This window comes from Leopardus geoffroyi, chromosome A1 (assembly GCF_018350155.1).
Source record: "Leopardus geoffroyi isolate Oge1 chromosome A1, O.geoffroyi_Oge1_pat1.0, whole genome shotgun sequence".
NCBI lineage: Eukaryota > Metazoa > Chordata > Mammalia > Carnivora > Felidae > Leopardus > Leopardus geoffroyi.
The window spans coordinates 214,169,597-214,187,073 of NC_059326.1; the positions used below are offsets into that span (position 1 = coordinate 214,169,597).

At 38.1% G+C, this 17,477-nt stretch overlaps 1 protein-coding gene across 13 annotated transcripts in view; it reads left to right on the forward strand.

The window, feature by feature from the left end:
• DROSHA (drosha ribonuclease III) overlaps positions 1 to 17,477 on the forward strand; it is a 127,404-nt gene that overhangs the window by 69,003 nt on the left and 40,924 nt on the right. For all 13 annotated transcript variants that reach the window (XM_045441016.1, XM_045441055.1, XM_045441104.1 and 10 more), the window contains 3 exons: positions 6,568 to 6,675; positions 7,194 to 7,332; positions 7,668 to 7,728. In XM_045441016.1, coding sequence (XP_045296972.1) covers positions 6,568 to 6,675; positions 7,194 to 7,332; positions 7,668 to 7,728 — 308 coding nt within the window. The remainder of the gene's footprint in view (positions 1 to 6,567; positions 6,676 to 7,193; positions 7,333 to 7,667; positions 7,729 to 17,477) is intronic.

Below are 17,477 nucleotides of genomic sequence, written 5' to 3' on the forward strand. Positions count from 1 at the left end.
ACCTGGCTGAAGTCGGACGCTTAACCGACTGCGCCACCCAGGCGCCCCTAATAGTTCTTTTAGAGAGTAAATTCTGTTCATAGAAATCTGACTTAATCAGACCATTTTTCAATTGAAGAAATAAGTCTTTGAATTGGAATGTATTTCTCCCCAGTCGTATACCTTATTTTAAAAATTGAAGTATAGTTGACATAAAATTAAATTAGTTTCACGTATACAACATAGTGATTCAGCAACTGTATACATGATGAAATACCACAATAAGTGTATTACAGTATTATTGACAGTATTCCCTATGGTATGCTTTTTACCTCTGTGACTTATTTATTTTATAACTGGAAGTTTGTAACTCTTAATCCCCTTTACCTATTTCGTCCATTTTCCCAATCCCCTCCTGTTGGCAATCTCCAGTTTGTTTTCTATATTTATGAGTCTTTCTCTCTTTTGTTATTGTTTGTTCATTTGTTTTGTTTTTTAGATTCTACATGTAAGTAAGTCATAAGGTTTTTTGCCTTTCTCTGTCTGGCTTATTTCACTTAGCATAATACCTTCTGGGTCCATCCATGGTCTCTCTTTTGTGTGTAGCATTTTTAGTCACTAATGAATTATGACCTAGACCCAGTAATTCACTAAGAGCTTCCAAAGTGATATTTTAATTCTGTCTTTCTGCATTTATTAGTTAGAATACTTTAAAAAAGAATCTTTCCCTCATCAACTATTTGATATTCATACCAAAAAAAGTACTCATTTTTCTTTAATACGCTAATAATAGTCCCAGGATAACAATATTAATGGCACCGATTATGGGAAGCAGTTGTTTGGGGGTATTCCTTTTTATCTGTGATTATCTACAGAAATGACACAAGGCATGCACACACATTACTGTGGTTTGGTCACTTGTGCTTATATCACAAACTGGGTACACAGATTCATTTATTTCATTTGACTTTTGATTTAAAGTGTTTCTTTTAGAAAGTATTGTTTTGTAAATCTGTAAAATATTTTCCATGTTTCCAAACTCAGGTTTATAAAGCCAAGTCTGTTTTAAAAAAAATCTAACTTGTATCTCTTTCCTCTACTCCTTTCTTGCCACTCTGCACCCCTAAGGGTAGCCATCTTTTAGAAATGGTTTAATTTTTTCCTTTAATATAAGAGAACACAGACACACGCGTGCGCACACGCACGCATACATTCTTTGTATGTTTGGCCTCCCTGCTGTCAAACTGTTTTTTGTTATGTGGTCCCTGTGAGCTCCATTTTCGTTGTTTGTTTGTTTGTTTGTTTGTTCTTTTTTTTCTTTTTTTCTTTTTACATCTCTTTGTATCCGGGAAGGTTCATAATTCTGTATGAATGGTTATCTTTTTATTAACACCTTTGTAGTCTAATGAAACTTCTCCCTCCCCTCCTATGTGTGTCCCATTGCCCATTATTGAAAATAAATGATTATTATTTCTTGTGCTTCTCTCTCTCATCCAGCACCTAATTTGAAGTGATTATCCTTTTTTTAAAAATGTTTATTTATTTTTCAGAGAGAGAGAGAGTGAGCACGAGCAGGGGAGGGGCAGAGAGAGAGGGAGACAGAATCCAAAGCAGTCTCTAGGCTCTGAGCTGTCAGCCCAGAGCCCAATATGGGGCTTGAACTCACAAACTGAGAACATGACCTGAGCTGAAGTCGAATGCCCAATTGAGCCACTCTGGTGCCCCTCAAGTGATTATCCTTTTGCTGCAAGTTAGTATTTATGAGACACACAGCAGCCTCATCCCTACTCTTCATGGACTTCACGTTCTCCCCTCATTTTCTGATAGTTGTAGTAATCTTTTAGAATATTAGGCATTTTCTATAATGTTGACTCACTTATTGATTATCTGTAGTTAAAAATATATTTGAAGGTAATTGCTAGTTTATATGGCAGTGTCTATCCCCCTTGTTTTGATTGTCTGAGCTCCTTTCTGGCAGATTCCTTAAGAAGGGCTTATTGAAACAATTATCCTTAAGGTCCTGCATGTTCCTAACCCTTTGTCTTTAAATATAAAGGCCACTTAAACTGGATTTAAAATTTGTGAGTTATGTTTTCTTTTTTTAACATCTTAAATACGTTCTCTTTGTTATCTGGCGTAAAGCTCTGTTGTCAAAAGTGTGATAATATGAATTTTATAAGTGACTTGGCCCTTTTGTCTCAGTGCCTAAAGGATTTTTTTCCTTTAAAAACTAATAATAGCCATACTAGAATATGTCTCAGCTTTTTTGGTTAATTTTTTCAGATATGCTGTGTACCCTTCAGTATATACTTTCAAGTTGTCTTTTATCTCAAATGTTTTCTTGAATTACACATTTCATTATTCTGTCCTGTTGTATTGATTTTCTTTAAGGATTCATGTTATATGCACTTTGTACCTTCTTTGTTTATCTTCTGTATCTATCATTTTCTTTTGAATCCTTCATTTCTTTTTGATTTTTTTATTTCTCTAAAATTTTGCCTTTTTCCATCTTTTATTTCTCAAAGGCACTATCCATTGGTTAATTTGCTGTTCATTCTCCTTAGTCTGTATTCTTAAAATGATTTTTTCCTTTTGTGTCTTTTCTCTGAGGTTTGTCACTTTTTTTCAAATCTTCCTTTCCTCCAGCCATTTCATTTCCGAATTAATGTAAATGTAATACTTATTTGTAGGGTTTTTTTTTTTTAATAGCTTCCTTTGTTTTCTTAATTTTGTTTATCTTATTTTGAAATGTTAGGTTACAGCTTTCATCTGTTTTGTTGGCATGTTTTTCTGGCTTTATTTTTTAATTATCTGAGGAATCTTATTCTATTCTTTCCATTTTCTGATAAAATCCTTGGATGGGGTATGATCATGATTTTGTATTGCTCTTCAAATTAAATAATGTTAGATAAGTAAGTGAAATATTTTCTCGTACTTTTAGGAGGGAGGTAGAAGTCAGATTAACTTTTCACGGTTAAAGAGCCCCTCCTGCTGCTTTTGCAAAGTGATAAAAGACATGGCTTCATAATATCTGAGACCTGCCCTCTCTGCTTTCCTCCCCTACTTTTATCTGGACTTTCTCTTTCTTTTGCCCTTTATTCTTCCTTTCTTGCTTAAATGTGGCTTTTACTCTCCGTACTTGCTTCACCATGGGACTTTATCCTTGAAGGGAACCTCAGTTTTTAATTTTGAGTATTTATAGGGCCTTGGCTTCTCTGGCAGCATTACACTGTCCTCTTGTACTCACCCAGTAGATTGGAATCTGCAGAGCCCTCTCCAGTTTTGGTCACAGTTTTATTTTTTTTATTTTTAAAAAATGTTTATTTTTGAGAGAGATGGAGACAGAGTGTAAGCAGGGGAGGAGCAGAGAGCAAGGAAGACACAGAATCCCAAGCAGGCTCTGGGCTGTGAGCTGTCAGCACAGAGTCTGATGTGGGGCTTGAACCCACAGACCATGAGATCATGACCTGAGCTGAAGTCATGAATGCTTAACCAACTGAGCCCCCCAGGTGCCCCACAAAGATTGATAATATAAAAAAGGGCACCTAGGTGGGTCAGTCGGTTGAATATCCAACTCTTGCTTTTGCCCTGGGTCATGATCCCAGGGTTGTGAGATTGAGCCCCACGTCAGGCTCTGTGCTGAGTGTGGAGCCTGCTTAAGATTCTTTCTCTTTCTCCCTCTGCCCCTTTCCCCTGCTCATGCTTGCTCACTCCCTCTAAAATAAATAAAATGAAAACAAAACAAAACAAAACAACTGAGCTAGAGATTTTAACAGTCTTATACATAATGTTGAGACTTTGTTGTCTAGGTTACAAGATGGGCATGGGTCATATATAGCTTTTAGTGATAATTCACAAGAAACACTCATATCTGTAAAGATAAACTAGTATTATTTGGAGCAAGTTTAGAGGAAGTAGTGAAAGGAATCAGAGCTGTTTGACATGAGTAAAGGTTAAAGGAAATAAGACTTAGGTTAATGAAGAAAAGATGTGGAGACATTACCATTAAATGTTTTTTTTTGTTTTGTTTTGTTTTGTTTTGTTTTGTCCCCAGGGGTATAACTAGGTTTCAAGGGATAAACCTCCAAGAGATAGATTTAGATTAAATGTTGATAATAACTTTCTAATCACCAGAGTACTCTAAAGAGGGTGTTCTTTCCTTTTTAAAGAATTTTTTATTAGAGTGCCTTGGTGGCTCAGTCGGTTGAGCGACTGACTCTTGATATTGGCTCTGGTCATGATCTCATGGTCATGAGACCAAGCCCCGCTTTGGGCTCTGTGCCAACAGCTTGGAACCTGCTTCGGATTCTCTCCCTCTCTCTCTACCCCTCCCCTGCTCTTCCATTGCTCTCTCTCTCTCTTTCTCTCTCTCTCAAAATAAGTATTTAAAAAATTATTTTTTATTGTTTTTAATTTTTTTTAAGTTTATTTGTTTATTTTGAGAGAGAGAGAGAGCACAAGCAGGGGAGGGGCATAGAGAGAGGGAGCGAGAGGGAGAGGGAGAGAGAGAGAGAGAGAAAGAGAAAGAGAAAGAGAAATCCAAGCAGGCTCTGTGCCATCAGCACAGAGCCCAATGCGGGACTTGAACTCATGAACCGTGAGATCATGACCTGAGCCAAGGTGGAGAGTCGAATGCTCATCTGACTGAGCCACCCAAGTCCAGCCCAACCCAGCATTTTCTTTATTAAGTATAGTTGACATACAATGTTATGTTAGTTTTAGCTGCACAACATGGTGATTGAACAGTTCTATATATTACATAGTGCTCACTGTGATAAGTGTAGTCATGATCTGTCATCATACGTTATTACAACATTATCGACTGTATTCCCAATACTGTACTTTTCATCTCTGTGACTTATGTATTTATAACTGAAAGTTTATACCTTTTAATCTTTCACCCATCCTCCACCCCCTTTCCCTCTGGCAACCACCAGGGTGTTCTCTGTACTAATTTCATTTGTTCGTTTTGGTTTTTTTTTGTTTGTTTGTTTTGGTTTTTTTAGATTCCATATAGAAGTGAGATCATATGGTATTTGTCTTTCTCTGAGTGATTTATTTCAGTTAGCATAATACCCTGAAGAGGGTGTCATTTTCTTGACAGGGGATGATCTCTTACTGGAGGTATTAAAAAAATAATTCATCAGTTTGAGTTGATACTTAAAGAAGATAGTTGCACTGTGTAGTCTTCATGACCCTTCTACCTTGAGTTTTTAGCATCAACTCCCTTGAGCTTTCTGCAATTTAAATGCCTGGAAAGTGATACCAGACATTGGTCACAATTTTGTTTCCCTATTACAATGTTCTTTAATGCAGCACTTATCAGAACAACATGGAGGAAATGCCAATACTTCTGATCATAATGGCATATCTCTGGGAAGCCCTTGAGGGCAGAGTGTCTATCTTTTTTCTCTTCCACAACCCTAGTAAGCCTTGCACATGGAGGTGCTCAATATGTATTTATTGAATTGAAATGGAAAAAAGGACTTCCTGTTGATTGGAGTTCCTAATTGGGAGCATTGATCTTTCCTTATAAGTTAATAATACAGGAGACTGATTTCTGCATTTTCAAGCAAATCCATTTTCATGTATTTTTAAACAATGCCATCTGAAAATACTTCAAAGAGTAAAATGATATAAAGCGTATGTCAGTCATTCTGTGGGCTGTGCCCATCCTCTAGGTTGTGATGAATAAGATGAATAAGAATGACTCCTTTCTCTCAAGTTCTAGGGAAATATTATTAAGAAAAAGAGAAGGCTGTGCCTTTTATGAAATTATTTCCCAATAAGGCATCTTTAGCCAATGAGAAGTGATTGAAACCAAAGTAAAAGTTCCATGTCCTCAGGTGACTTACCTGTATTGGTGGTTTTATAAAAGTCATCCTCAGATTATTAGATCATTAAGTATTAAACCTAGAATGACCCTTTGAGATCATCTGGCTGAGAAGTTCTTACCTGGAGGATAGTGATAGGCTTTTAGGGGTCTGTGAACCCATTAAAATTGCATACCTTTTTTTTACGTGTTTATGCACATAGGCATTTTTCTGGGGAAACAGTCGTTTTCCTTAGATTCTCAAAAAAGTCTTGACCTTGACAAAGTTTCAGAATTTGTAAGTCCTAATCCATTCTCTTGGAATTAAAGGCAGGAGGCCCAGAAATTCTGATGACTTGCTGAGATTACCCTGCTGTATCCTGTTGAAGCCGGGCTACTCCTACCTGAGTGAGGCTGAGAGGCCTTGTGCTGAGCATTTTTTTGTATTTGCTCATTTCATGCTTTTAACCCCCCTCCCCCCCGCAAAAAAAAAAGTAGCTATACTGATTATTCCCATTCAGTAGGTGAGAAAACTGAGAGAGGGAGGTTAAATAACTCCCCTGTCAAGTCCCACAATTAATGAGTGACAGTAGGAATCAGACCGGGGCACTGTGATTCCTGAGACTACACCCTTCGTAACTATAGTCCACCACCCCTCATATGGGATTCGCAAAGATGCAATCTGGAATGGAAAATGGTTCTTGTTTGTTGTAAGTTAGATGAAGCATTTTTAGAAGTTTTTATAGAGTTAAACATATTGAAATTTTCTTTCCTAGCATGCAATGATGTTGCCTGTTTTGACCCATCATATCCGCTACCACCAATGCCTAATGCATCTGGACAAATTAATAGGATATACTTTCCAAGATCGTTGTCTGTTACAGGTAAGAATTACTCTCCTGTACACTCATAATGACAAAATAGGGGTAATTCATCTTGCAGGTTACAAATGGAACATTGAGATTCTCCGTTCTGGGAGATAATGAGGACGTTTAGAAACATAGCTCTCCATTACTCTGGTCTCTGGTTGCCACTTTTAAACGCTTTTTCTCACCTTTTTTTTTTTTTTTTTTTTTTTTTTTTTGACACTGTCTTTAAAGAAACAGGTTAAAGTTTGCCTGTCAAACCTGAGTCCCTTCTTTCAGCCTTCCCTTCTCTATGGCTCTTCTTTTCAGGTGATGACTATCCTAGTTCTCCTTTGAAAGATGTGGATTTTTAGGTTTCTTTTCAGAAGAGGACTTGTACTAGAGCTCTGGTACAAGCTCTGACACTGGAAGAGAGAAGATGGAAAGATGAGGGCTTAAAATTTGACTGGATACATAGATCTCTTTCCTGTTTCATTTGAAATGGTATAAAGATGGCACTTCTGAGTTAAACTAAATTTATTTCATTGAAATTTTAGCTGGCCATGACTCATCCAAGTCATCACTTAAATTTTGGAATGAATCCTGATCATGCCAGGAATTCTTTATCTAACTGTGGAATTCGGCAGCCCAAGTATGGAGATAGAAAAGTTCATCACATGCACATGCGGAAAAAAGGTATGTTTGGATTCTACCATTGTATTTTGGCCTGTGTTCTCTATTGTAAACTAAATCCTCATGATATGACTGTTTTATACTCTCATTCCTTACTGCTTTATGACCCATATATAACAGCATTCACTTTGAGCATTATTATAAGGATGGATAAAATTTTTAGAAAAATTTGTTGCTCCCTTTCAAGTGCTTTAAGTAACTTTAGTTGATCACACTTGTAGACATGCAGATATTAAACCTTTTGAAATCAAATTGGGGTAAAATAGATAATTATCTATCTGTCATATCATGATCCTAGAATGCTTCTAACAGTATTTATTTGTGTATTTTTTTAATAGGAATTAACACCTTAATAAATATTATGTCACGTCTTGGACAAGATGATCCAACTCCCTCAAGGTAAAGTAACTTTTCTTAATAACAGCCTTATTGAGATATAATTCACATACCATATAATTCACCCATTTAAAGTATACAATTCAGTGGTTTTTAGAATGTTTACACAATGGTGCAACACTACTTAATTTTAGAATGTTTTCAGCACCCCGAAAAGAAACCCCATACTTCCTGTTTCCCCTCAGCCTGCCCATCCCTAGGCAACCATATTTTGCTTTCAGTCTGCTTCCAATCTCTATGGATTTGCCTATTCTGAACATTTCATGTAAATGGTATCATACAATGTGGTCCTTTGTGACTGGCCTCTTTTACTTAGCACAATGTTTTCAAGATTTATCCATGTTATAGTATGTATTAGTACTTTGTTTCATTTTATTGTCAAGTGATACTCCATGGTGTGGGTATGTCATGTTTTATTTATCGTTGATGGGTGTTTGGGTTGTTTCTACTTTTTGGCAATTATGAGTGATATTGCTGTGAATATTTGTGTACAGGTTTTTGTGTGGATATATATTTTGATTTTCTTGGGTATATACCTAGGAGTGGAATTTCTGGGTCATATGGTAACTTTGTTTAACCTTTTAAGTAACTGCCAGACTGTTTTCCAAAGTGGCTACATTATTTTATATTCTCAGAAGCAGTATATAATAGGTTCTGATTTCTTCACATCTTTCCCAACATTTGTGAATCTAGCCATCTTAGTAGGTAGGAAGTATTACCTCATTTGTGGTTTTGTTTGTATTTCCCTGATGGCTAATGATGTTGTGTATCTTTTCATGTGCTTAATTGGCCATTTGTATATCTTACCTAAGAGAACTATCTGTTGGGAATCTTTTCCTGTGTTTAATTGGGTTATTTTAAGTTATTGATTTAGAATTGTTTTTATATATTCCAGATATAAGTCTCATCAGATGCAAATTTGCAAAATTTTTTTCTCATTCTAAGGATTGTTTCTTCATTCTTTTGAAGATGTCCTTCAAAGAACAGTTTTGATGAAGTCCAATTTTTCTGTTACTTCTTGTGTTGCTTATACTTTTGGTGTCATGTCTAAGAAGCAACTGCCTAATATGGAGTCACAGAGATTTACATCTTTTTTCTTTTAAGAGTTGTATAGTTTTTTTCTCTTACATTTAGATCTTTGGTCTATTTTAGAGTTAATTTTTGTGTGTGGCGTGGTGTAGGGGTCCAGCTGCAATCTTTTGATGTGGATATCCAGTTGTGCCAGATCATTTGTTGAAAATGCTAATCTTTCTCCACTAAATTGTCTTGACACCCTTGTTGATAATTAATTGATGGTATATGTGAGGATTCTTTTTGGACTCTCAGTTCTATTCTCTTGATCTTTATGTCTGTCCTTATGCTGGTACCACACTGTCTTGATAACTAACTTTATAGTAAGTTTTGAAAATAAGAAATGCAAGATCTCCAACTTTTTTTTCCTCTTCTTCTTCTTTCAAGTTTGTTTTGGCTATCCCAGACCCATTACATTTCCACATGAAATTTTGGATTAGCTTATCAATTTTTGCAAAGAAGCCAGCTAGGTTTTTGGTAGTGATTGTATTGAATCTGTAGATCAATTTGTGAATGATTACCATCTTAATATTATGTTCTGATCCCTAAACATTATATATCTTTACATTTATTTAAGTCATTTTAAAAAAAAAATTTTGGGGCGCCTGGGTGGCGCAGTCGGTTAAGCGTCCGACTTCAGCCAGGTCACGATCTCGCGGTCCGTGAGTTCGAGCCCCGCGTCGGGCTCTGGGCTGATGGCTCAGAGCCTGGAGCCTGTTTCCGATTCTGTGTCTCCCTCTCTCTCTGCCCCTCCCCCGTTCATGCTTTGTCTCTCTCTGTCCCAAAAATAAATAAACGTTGAAAAAAAAAAAATTTTATTTTGTAAAGTTTATTTATTTTGAGTGAGAGAGAGAGAGAGAGAGAGAGAGAGAGAGAGAGAATGAATGGGGGAGGGGCAGAGAAAGAGAATCCCGTGCAGTGCAGAGTCCGATGTGGGGATTGAACTCACTAACTGTGAGATCATGACCAGAGCCAAGATCAAGAGTTGAATGCTTAACTGATTGAGCCACCCAAGCACCCCAAGTCATGTTTTTTTTTTAAATACTAATATTATTGTGTTTTTATTTATTTATTTTTATAATATTTGTTTATTTATTTTGAGCGACACAGTGAACGGGGGGAGGGACAGAGAGAGAGAAGAGAGAGAATCCCAGACAGGCTCCATGCTATCAGCGAGCGTGGAGCCTGACAAGGGGCTTGATCTCAACGAACCATGAGAGTATGACCTCAACTGAGATCAAGAGTTGGACATTTAACCGACAAGCCACCCAGGTGCCCCTAATTAAGTCATCTTTAATTAATTTAATTTACTTTATATTATAGTTTTAAGAGTACATTTTGTCTTTTGCTAAATTTATTCCTAAGTATTTTATTCTTTTTGATGCTATTATATATGGGATTGTTTTCTTAATTTCATTTTTGGATTGTTCATTGCCATTGTAGACAAATAGAATCAGTTTTTGTATATTGATGTTGTATCTTGCAACCTTGATGAGCTCCTTTGTTAGCTATAATAGTTTTTTAGTGGATTGCGTAGTATTTTTTTGTGTATATGCTCATATCACCTACAAGTAGAGATGGTTTTAGTTTTTCCGTTCCACTTTGGATGCCTTTTAGTTCATTCTTTAAACATAGTTGCCCTGGCTAGAGCTTCCAGTATAATGCTGAAAAGAAGTGGTAAGAGTGGGTCCTTGTCTTCTTCCTAAAATCTTTAGGTGAAAGCATTTTTTTTTACTGTTGAGTCTGATGTTAGCTGTGGGTTTTTCGCAGATGTCTTTTTTTTTTTTTTTAATGTCTATTTATTTTTGAGAGAGAGAGACAGAGCATGAGTGGGGGAGGGACAGAGAGAGAGGGAGACATAGAATCGGAAGCAGGCTCCAGCCTCCAAGCTGTCAGCACAGAGCCTGACGCAGGGCTTGAACTCATGAGCTGTGAGATCATGACCTGAGCCAAAGTCGGATGCTCAACTGACTGAGCCACCCAGGTGCCCCTGTAGATGTCTTTTAATCAGGCTGAGGAAATTTCTTTCTGTTCCTAGTTTGCTGAATGTTTTTATTACGAAAGTATGTAGAATTTTGTCAAATGTTCTTTTTGTTTTTTATTCATTTATTTTTTTGCTATTGAGATGATCTTTTTTTTTTTTATTTCATTTATTCTATTCATGTGGTATATTGTGTTCATTGATGTTGAACCAACCTTGCTTTCCTGGGATATATCTCACTTTATTATGATGTATAATCCTTTTTATATGCTACAAATTTAGTCTACTAGTATTGTTGGGGATTTTTATGTCTATAGTCATAAGAGTTATTGGTCTGTAGTTTTCCTTTTCTGTGATGTTTTGTTTGGTTTTATTATTAGGATAATACTGGCCTTATATAATGGATTGGAAATTTTTATATGTTAATTCTTATTATCGTCTTTCTTGATTTTAAGAGATACTCTCATATATTAACATTCTTAATTTTGTGTGGCCTTAAGCCCCTGAAGAATCTGGAAAGGAAGTGGACTGGGTCTAAACTCATTAACACCCCTGGAAAACTCATGGAGGCAATTGCCTAATGGCTGAAGAGTCTCTGATGTTGCCCTCAGGAAGCTTATCTTTGTGTGTAAAACACAGTGGGTTATACTCTGAAAGCCAATAGAGATTGCTAGAGGGCAGATTTCTTTTTAAACTGGACAGTTGAGAAGTTAAATAGCCAGGCTTATCCCTCTTGGATCCAGACTTAAATGGATTAAAGGTGGGTAGAGCCGGGATAGAAGTGACAGGGTTGACCGTTGCTGCAGCTCATAACTGGCTTCCACAGCCAAGAGCATGGCCAGCCATAGCTAGCATAACTTCCTTTTCTACCTCTTTCTTCATCTGTCACTTTTCTTTTTATTTATTTATTTATTTTTTCAACATTTATTTATTTTTGGGACAGAGAGAGACAGAGCATGAACGGGGGAGGGGCAGAGAGAGAGGGAGACACAGAATCGGAAACAGGCTCCAGGCTCTGAGCCATCAGCCCAGAGCCCGACGCGGGGCTCGAACTCCCGGACCGCGAGATCGTGACCTGGCTGAAGTCGGACACTCAACCGACTGCGCCACCCAGGCGCCCCATGTCACTTTTCTTTTTAAATTGGCTTGCCTTGAGTTGCTCTCTTTTGAAATTATCATAGACCATACTATCTTCCTCTTCAATCAAGAGGTGAAAAGAAAGGCAGGATGAAACTTTAAAATTTTCGTTTGAAGATGATCATACGCCTTACTATGGTATTCTGTGAGAGCCTAAGATCAGAAAAGAGCTGTCTAATTAAAAGAGCCCTTAATCACACCCTCAGGGACAGTGTGGCCATGGTTTCCTTTTACCCTGCTATATTGTAGAGTCTCCAGATGACCAGTTCTGTGTTTTAATAAGTGGAACCCTGAGTTCCCTGCGGCCCCGTTGAAAAAGGCAAGGCTACACATGCCCTACACATGTACTTTACACTGATGAAAGCATGAGCTTAAATTATCTTTGTCTCATCTACCCCAACCATAGTTGTTGGTACGTAAATTGTCTCTGATAGCGTTGTTCAGACCTCACGATTTGTTTTCTTTTTTTCCGTCACAAAGAACAGGGCTTTCTTTCCGTGGCAGAAGGAATGATATCTGAGAAACCGTGTTCATTTTGAACTCAACCATGTTGCAAATGATAGAGAATAAACAGATATGATGTGTCCTTTGCTGCTTGTGTCGAGAGCCTCCTGATTATTGCTTATTGCTGATGTGGGTTGACCCCAAGTTTCTGTTCAGTAAGAGCCTCCTCGCTTCTTTGGTGGCAGCGTCTGCTACGGCTGGACTGTGGTTGTCCAGCGGTCTCCGCTGTGCATGGCTCTTCATACATGTTTAATCCACCAGACGTTTATCTAGTACCTTTTGAGTTTGAGGTAATTTGTAGGTATTTTGGAGGATTTAAAGGCAAGTGAGACAAAGCCCCCACTCACCAGGTGTGACTACCTTAGGTGGGCTAAGAGTGCTATGAACATAAATAACTTAATGTAAAAGATACTCTGCTAAGTGCTTCACTCAAGGTCAAAACAAAATATACATAGTCTGCTGTGGGGCTGAGGATAGCTCTGGTGGTTGTTTAGGGATTATAGGTCAGTTTTTTATTATGCACTTGAATAATTGAGTTCACTTGAAATGATTTGCCCTCTCCTTTTATTTCTTAGTTTGCTATTTTAAAATGGGATGCAGTTGTCCCTGCTCCTTGGAAGTGTTTGTGTATCTTTAAAGTAAACCCTGTCGGGGCACCTGGGTGCTTCAGTCAGTTAAGTGTCTGACTCTTGGTTTCAGCTCAGGTCATGATCTCACAGTTTGTGGGTTCGAGCCCTGTGTTAGGCTGTCAGTGCAGAGCCTGCTTGGGATCTCTCTCCCTCTCTCTGCTCCTTCCCTACTCATTTTCTCTCTCTCTCTCTTTCAAAACAAATAAATAAATTAAAAAAAAAACTATCAAATTGCAAGTGTCAGTGGTTGTATCTCCTCCCAAACAAGCTTGCTCAGAACCTCAAACTTGAGAAAGGAAAAAGAGAAGGAGTGAGGTACTAATGGAAATAGGAATGTGGAGGAGCAGGACAGGCAGAAGAGAAGGGTGAGAGGAGGGGCTCTTGATCGAATCCTTCTCCTGATCCTCCTGGAAACCACTCCTCCCACCCCTGTCTATCCTGCACTGCAGTTAGTGACCACATTCTGCCACTTCTGCCCTTATACTGCCTCTGCATTCAGTCCCCTGGCTATTTCTGGAGCCTCACTTCTAGTATTTTTTTATGTCTGTTTATTTATTTTGAGAGAAAGAGAGAGAGCGAGCATGCACACAAGCAGGGGCAGGGGCAGAGAGAGAAGGGGAAGGGGGGAGAGAGAGAGAGAGAGAGAGAGAGAGAGAGAGAGAGAATATCCCAAGCAGGCTCTGCACTGTCAGCACAGAGCCCGATGTGGGTCTTGATCTCATGAGTCATGAGATCATGACCTGAGCTGAAATCAAGAGGTGGACACTTAACTGACTGAGCCACCCAGATGCCCGTCTCAATTCTAGTTTTTAGCTGTAACCTGCTTGAAAGCTTTTAATGAGATCTCATCACCTACTGGATAAGTCTGAACCTCCCCACCTGGCAATCCCAGCACCTGTGATCTGGCCCCAGGCCAGTGTTCCAGGTACACCTTTCTTTTCCCTGTGGCTACCTACACACCAGTAAGACTGAGGTACTTTACTGTGCTATCTGGTGTACCCTTTCCCTTCCCCAAATGCCAGCAGTCATTGTACAGCTCCCCCTGGAATGCCTTGGAACTCTGTGTGATGGGCTTATTTTCTTTGCTGTAAGCATTTTGAAGGTCTGTGGTCATACCCTTTTTCTTCGTTGGTTTGTTTTGTTTTTGTTTTGTTTTGTTTTGTTTTGTTTGCAACTAGTGCCTTGCGTAGAGCAGAAGCTCAGTAAGTAAGTATTAAAGAAAGAATGCCATTCGTGATAATACTTTCCTCTCAGGTTATTTACTTGTTTACATTTCCCTAGAAATAGGGAAACTTGATGTTAAGGGTCATGGTCAGAGCCATCAGTAGAGGTTTAAATGGCAGGTTAGTATCTTATATAACCTGATTTGACACCGGCTAAGATTTACAAAAAGGCATGTAGACTTAAATAAAAATATGTCTGCCTATCAAAACTATAAAATAATTAACTCTTATGATGGCATCATCTCATGTGAATATGCCACCCTTAATTTTTGAAGTGTCACTGTTTAACCACATAAATCTCAGTTGTATGATTATATTTAACTTCTGTAGATTGCAATGAAATGTTACCACAGAAAGGGTCTCTGAAAGATTAAACTTCAGGTGGCATTCAAGTAATCCATATATTACCAGTAAGACCTTTAGGAAAGAGGGGCGAGAAGACTGTTAATAGAAAAATAAGCTGCCATGGGGCCCTGGGTGGCTAAGTTGGTTGAGTGTCTGACTGGCTCAGGTCATGATCTCACGGTTTGGTTCGTGAGCTCAACCCCCACGTTGGGCTCGCTGGTGTTCACGCAGAGCCCGCTTCAGATCCTCTATCCCTCTCTCCCGCTCTGTCCCTCCCGCTGTTTACGTTCTCTCAAAAATGAAAATGAGCTGCCTTGTTTTATTTTGTTTTTGATTTGTAGAGACAGGTATGGACTATTTATTAATGTCTCTGTGTTTAAAGAAGTGGTGGTAGTTAAAAAGTTTCAATCAATTATACCTAAGTATCTCGCATTAAAGACAGTAAAACATGCTTGAGTATATGTGAATTCTACTGAGTAGATTTGCTGTCTTAAATATTTCAAGTAAAATCCCAGAGATGCTTATCCTGGGATCCCTATGTCCAGTGAGTCTCAGATCTAGTAGCTCTCTGACCTCCCTACTCCCTAAGTGTCCAGACAGATGTAATGAATAGAATTCCTGAATTGGGTGGAAGGTTCAGCTGATCTCTAGCACCCCTTCTGGCTTCACTTTACCTGTCACTGGTTAAGGCCTGAAATGCAAAGGTGAGAAAATGTCCATACTGTCACTGTAGTAGTCACCCTTGGACTTGGCCCATCCCAAGATGGTTTTCCATGAAGTAAATGACACCTTACAGGAATTACTGTTACAGGGAGACCGTTATGTTTTATAAAGTGCTTTGAATTTCTCAGGCCAAATGTGCTGTATAAATGATATACTTAGTCTAGATTTCATAATGCCTTTGCTGATTCAGCTCTCAAAAACAAATGGAGTGTTTATTGCTCAGTAAACATCTCCTCTTGGAACTAGTTTGCATTTATAAAGAGGGTGATTAAAGAGTGTAGAAACAATAGAAGAAGGAACAAAAGCTTGGCCTCTGCAGTCAAGTGACTAGCAGCTCGATGTGTCCATTTTTTTCTAGATAAACCGTTGAATTAGGAATTGTCCGTTACAATAATGAACTGAAGTGGTATTTAATCCCCATTTTTGTTTGTGACTCACGGCCAGCATTTAGTCACAGTGTAGACACAGAAAAACATACGCTGGATATGGGCAAATTATTTAGTAGATGGCAGACTCACTATTGAATAAACCTGTTTGAAACTGTGACCTTGTATTTTTAACACATTAAATAATAATAGTCTAATTTTGTGGTTATTAAAATCCTAGACATAGTTCTTGTCCTGAAAGTTTATAAAACAAATTAAAGTAAAATTTATGCCAATATGACTTCATTCAAATAGTATATGACTCAAAGCAGCTATTATTCTTTGACCAGATGTCTTATTTTTTTCCTAGATGTCTCACTGTTTAATAAAGCATAAGACAATCCAAATATGGTTTGTCCGCACCCCAGGTGTGGTTTCTTACTTTCCATGTTAAGCAGATTTTCTGTACAGTGCTTTGAACTATTAGCAAAAAAAATAGTCTCCACCACAGAAAATGCTATTCTCATTTTACTGACTTTTGGAAGAGAATAGGGTAATACTAATTTCTTTCTTTATAAAAACTCAACATTTCTTTTTGCTGTTCCCATCGTCTCTCAGGAGAACAGTTTATTAGGTTTCATGAAATTAAGTTAGCAAGAGGTCTTAGGCCTAGTTACCATGTTAACTAGGGCCTCTACTCCTTGATGCGCTAAGAACGATGACAGACACTTTTGGAGTTTTGGTTTATTTGGAAAACAAAATCACAGTATCAAGTAGCTTCTAAAACATACTTTTAAAATATAATGTTTACTTATTCTTGGCTAATGGATTAGCAACAAAGTCTTCTAAAATCTAATACAAAGTAGGTAAGACTGAGGAAAATATGTTTGAGGGCTTTTTTCTTTTCCTTTTCTTTCTTTCTCTTTCTTCTCTTTCTGTAAGCTATTAGATTATGAATTCTTCATCATAGCTATAAATTGTTTATTTTTTTCCCCTGCATTTTCCATTATTGACTATTAACTGCTTTCCAGAATGCCTTTTTCACATAAATAAAGGACATATTGAAATGAAAGTTCAGAATCATACCTTTGTTTCTCATATCTTTCTTTTTTTTTTTTTTAATTTTTTTTTTCAACGTTTATTTATTTTTGGGACAGAGAGAGATAGAGCATGAACGGGGGAGGGGCAGAGAGAGAGAGGGAGACACAGAATCGGAAACAGGCTCCAGGCTCTGAGCCATCAGCCCAGAGCCCGACGCGGGGCTCGAACTCACGGACCGCGAGATCGTGACCTGGCTGAAGTCGGACGCTTAACCGACTGCGCCACCCAGGCGCCCCTGTTTCTCATATCTTTCTAGTTTTCTCCTATTATGTTTATTTTTCCTTTAAAATTCTAAAATGTGGAGGAATGAAAAAAAATGTGGAGGCATGGTAGGGTGGAAGAATTAAATTATGAGATATGTGAGATAATATAAAATTGAACTCAAGTTACCAAGTAGATGATTTGGTAGCCAGGAGTCATTTAATTTATAAATAACTATCTTAAAAAATTTTCCACATGTATGGAAACTATAGGGTGATTTTAAATATGGGAACTAGGGGTGCCTGGGTGGCTCAGTCAGTTAAGTGTGTGACTCTTGATTTTGGTTCAGGTCATGATCTCATGGTTGTGAGATCGAGCCCCGTGTTGGACTCCACACTGGATGTGGAGCCTGCTTAAGATCCTTTCTCCCTCCCTCCCACCCTCCCTCTCTCTCCACCCCCCCCCCCCCCAC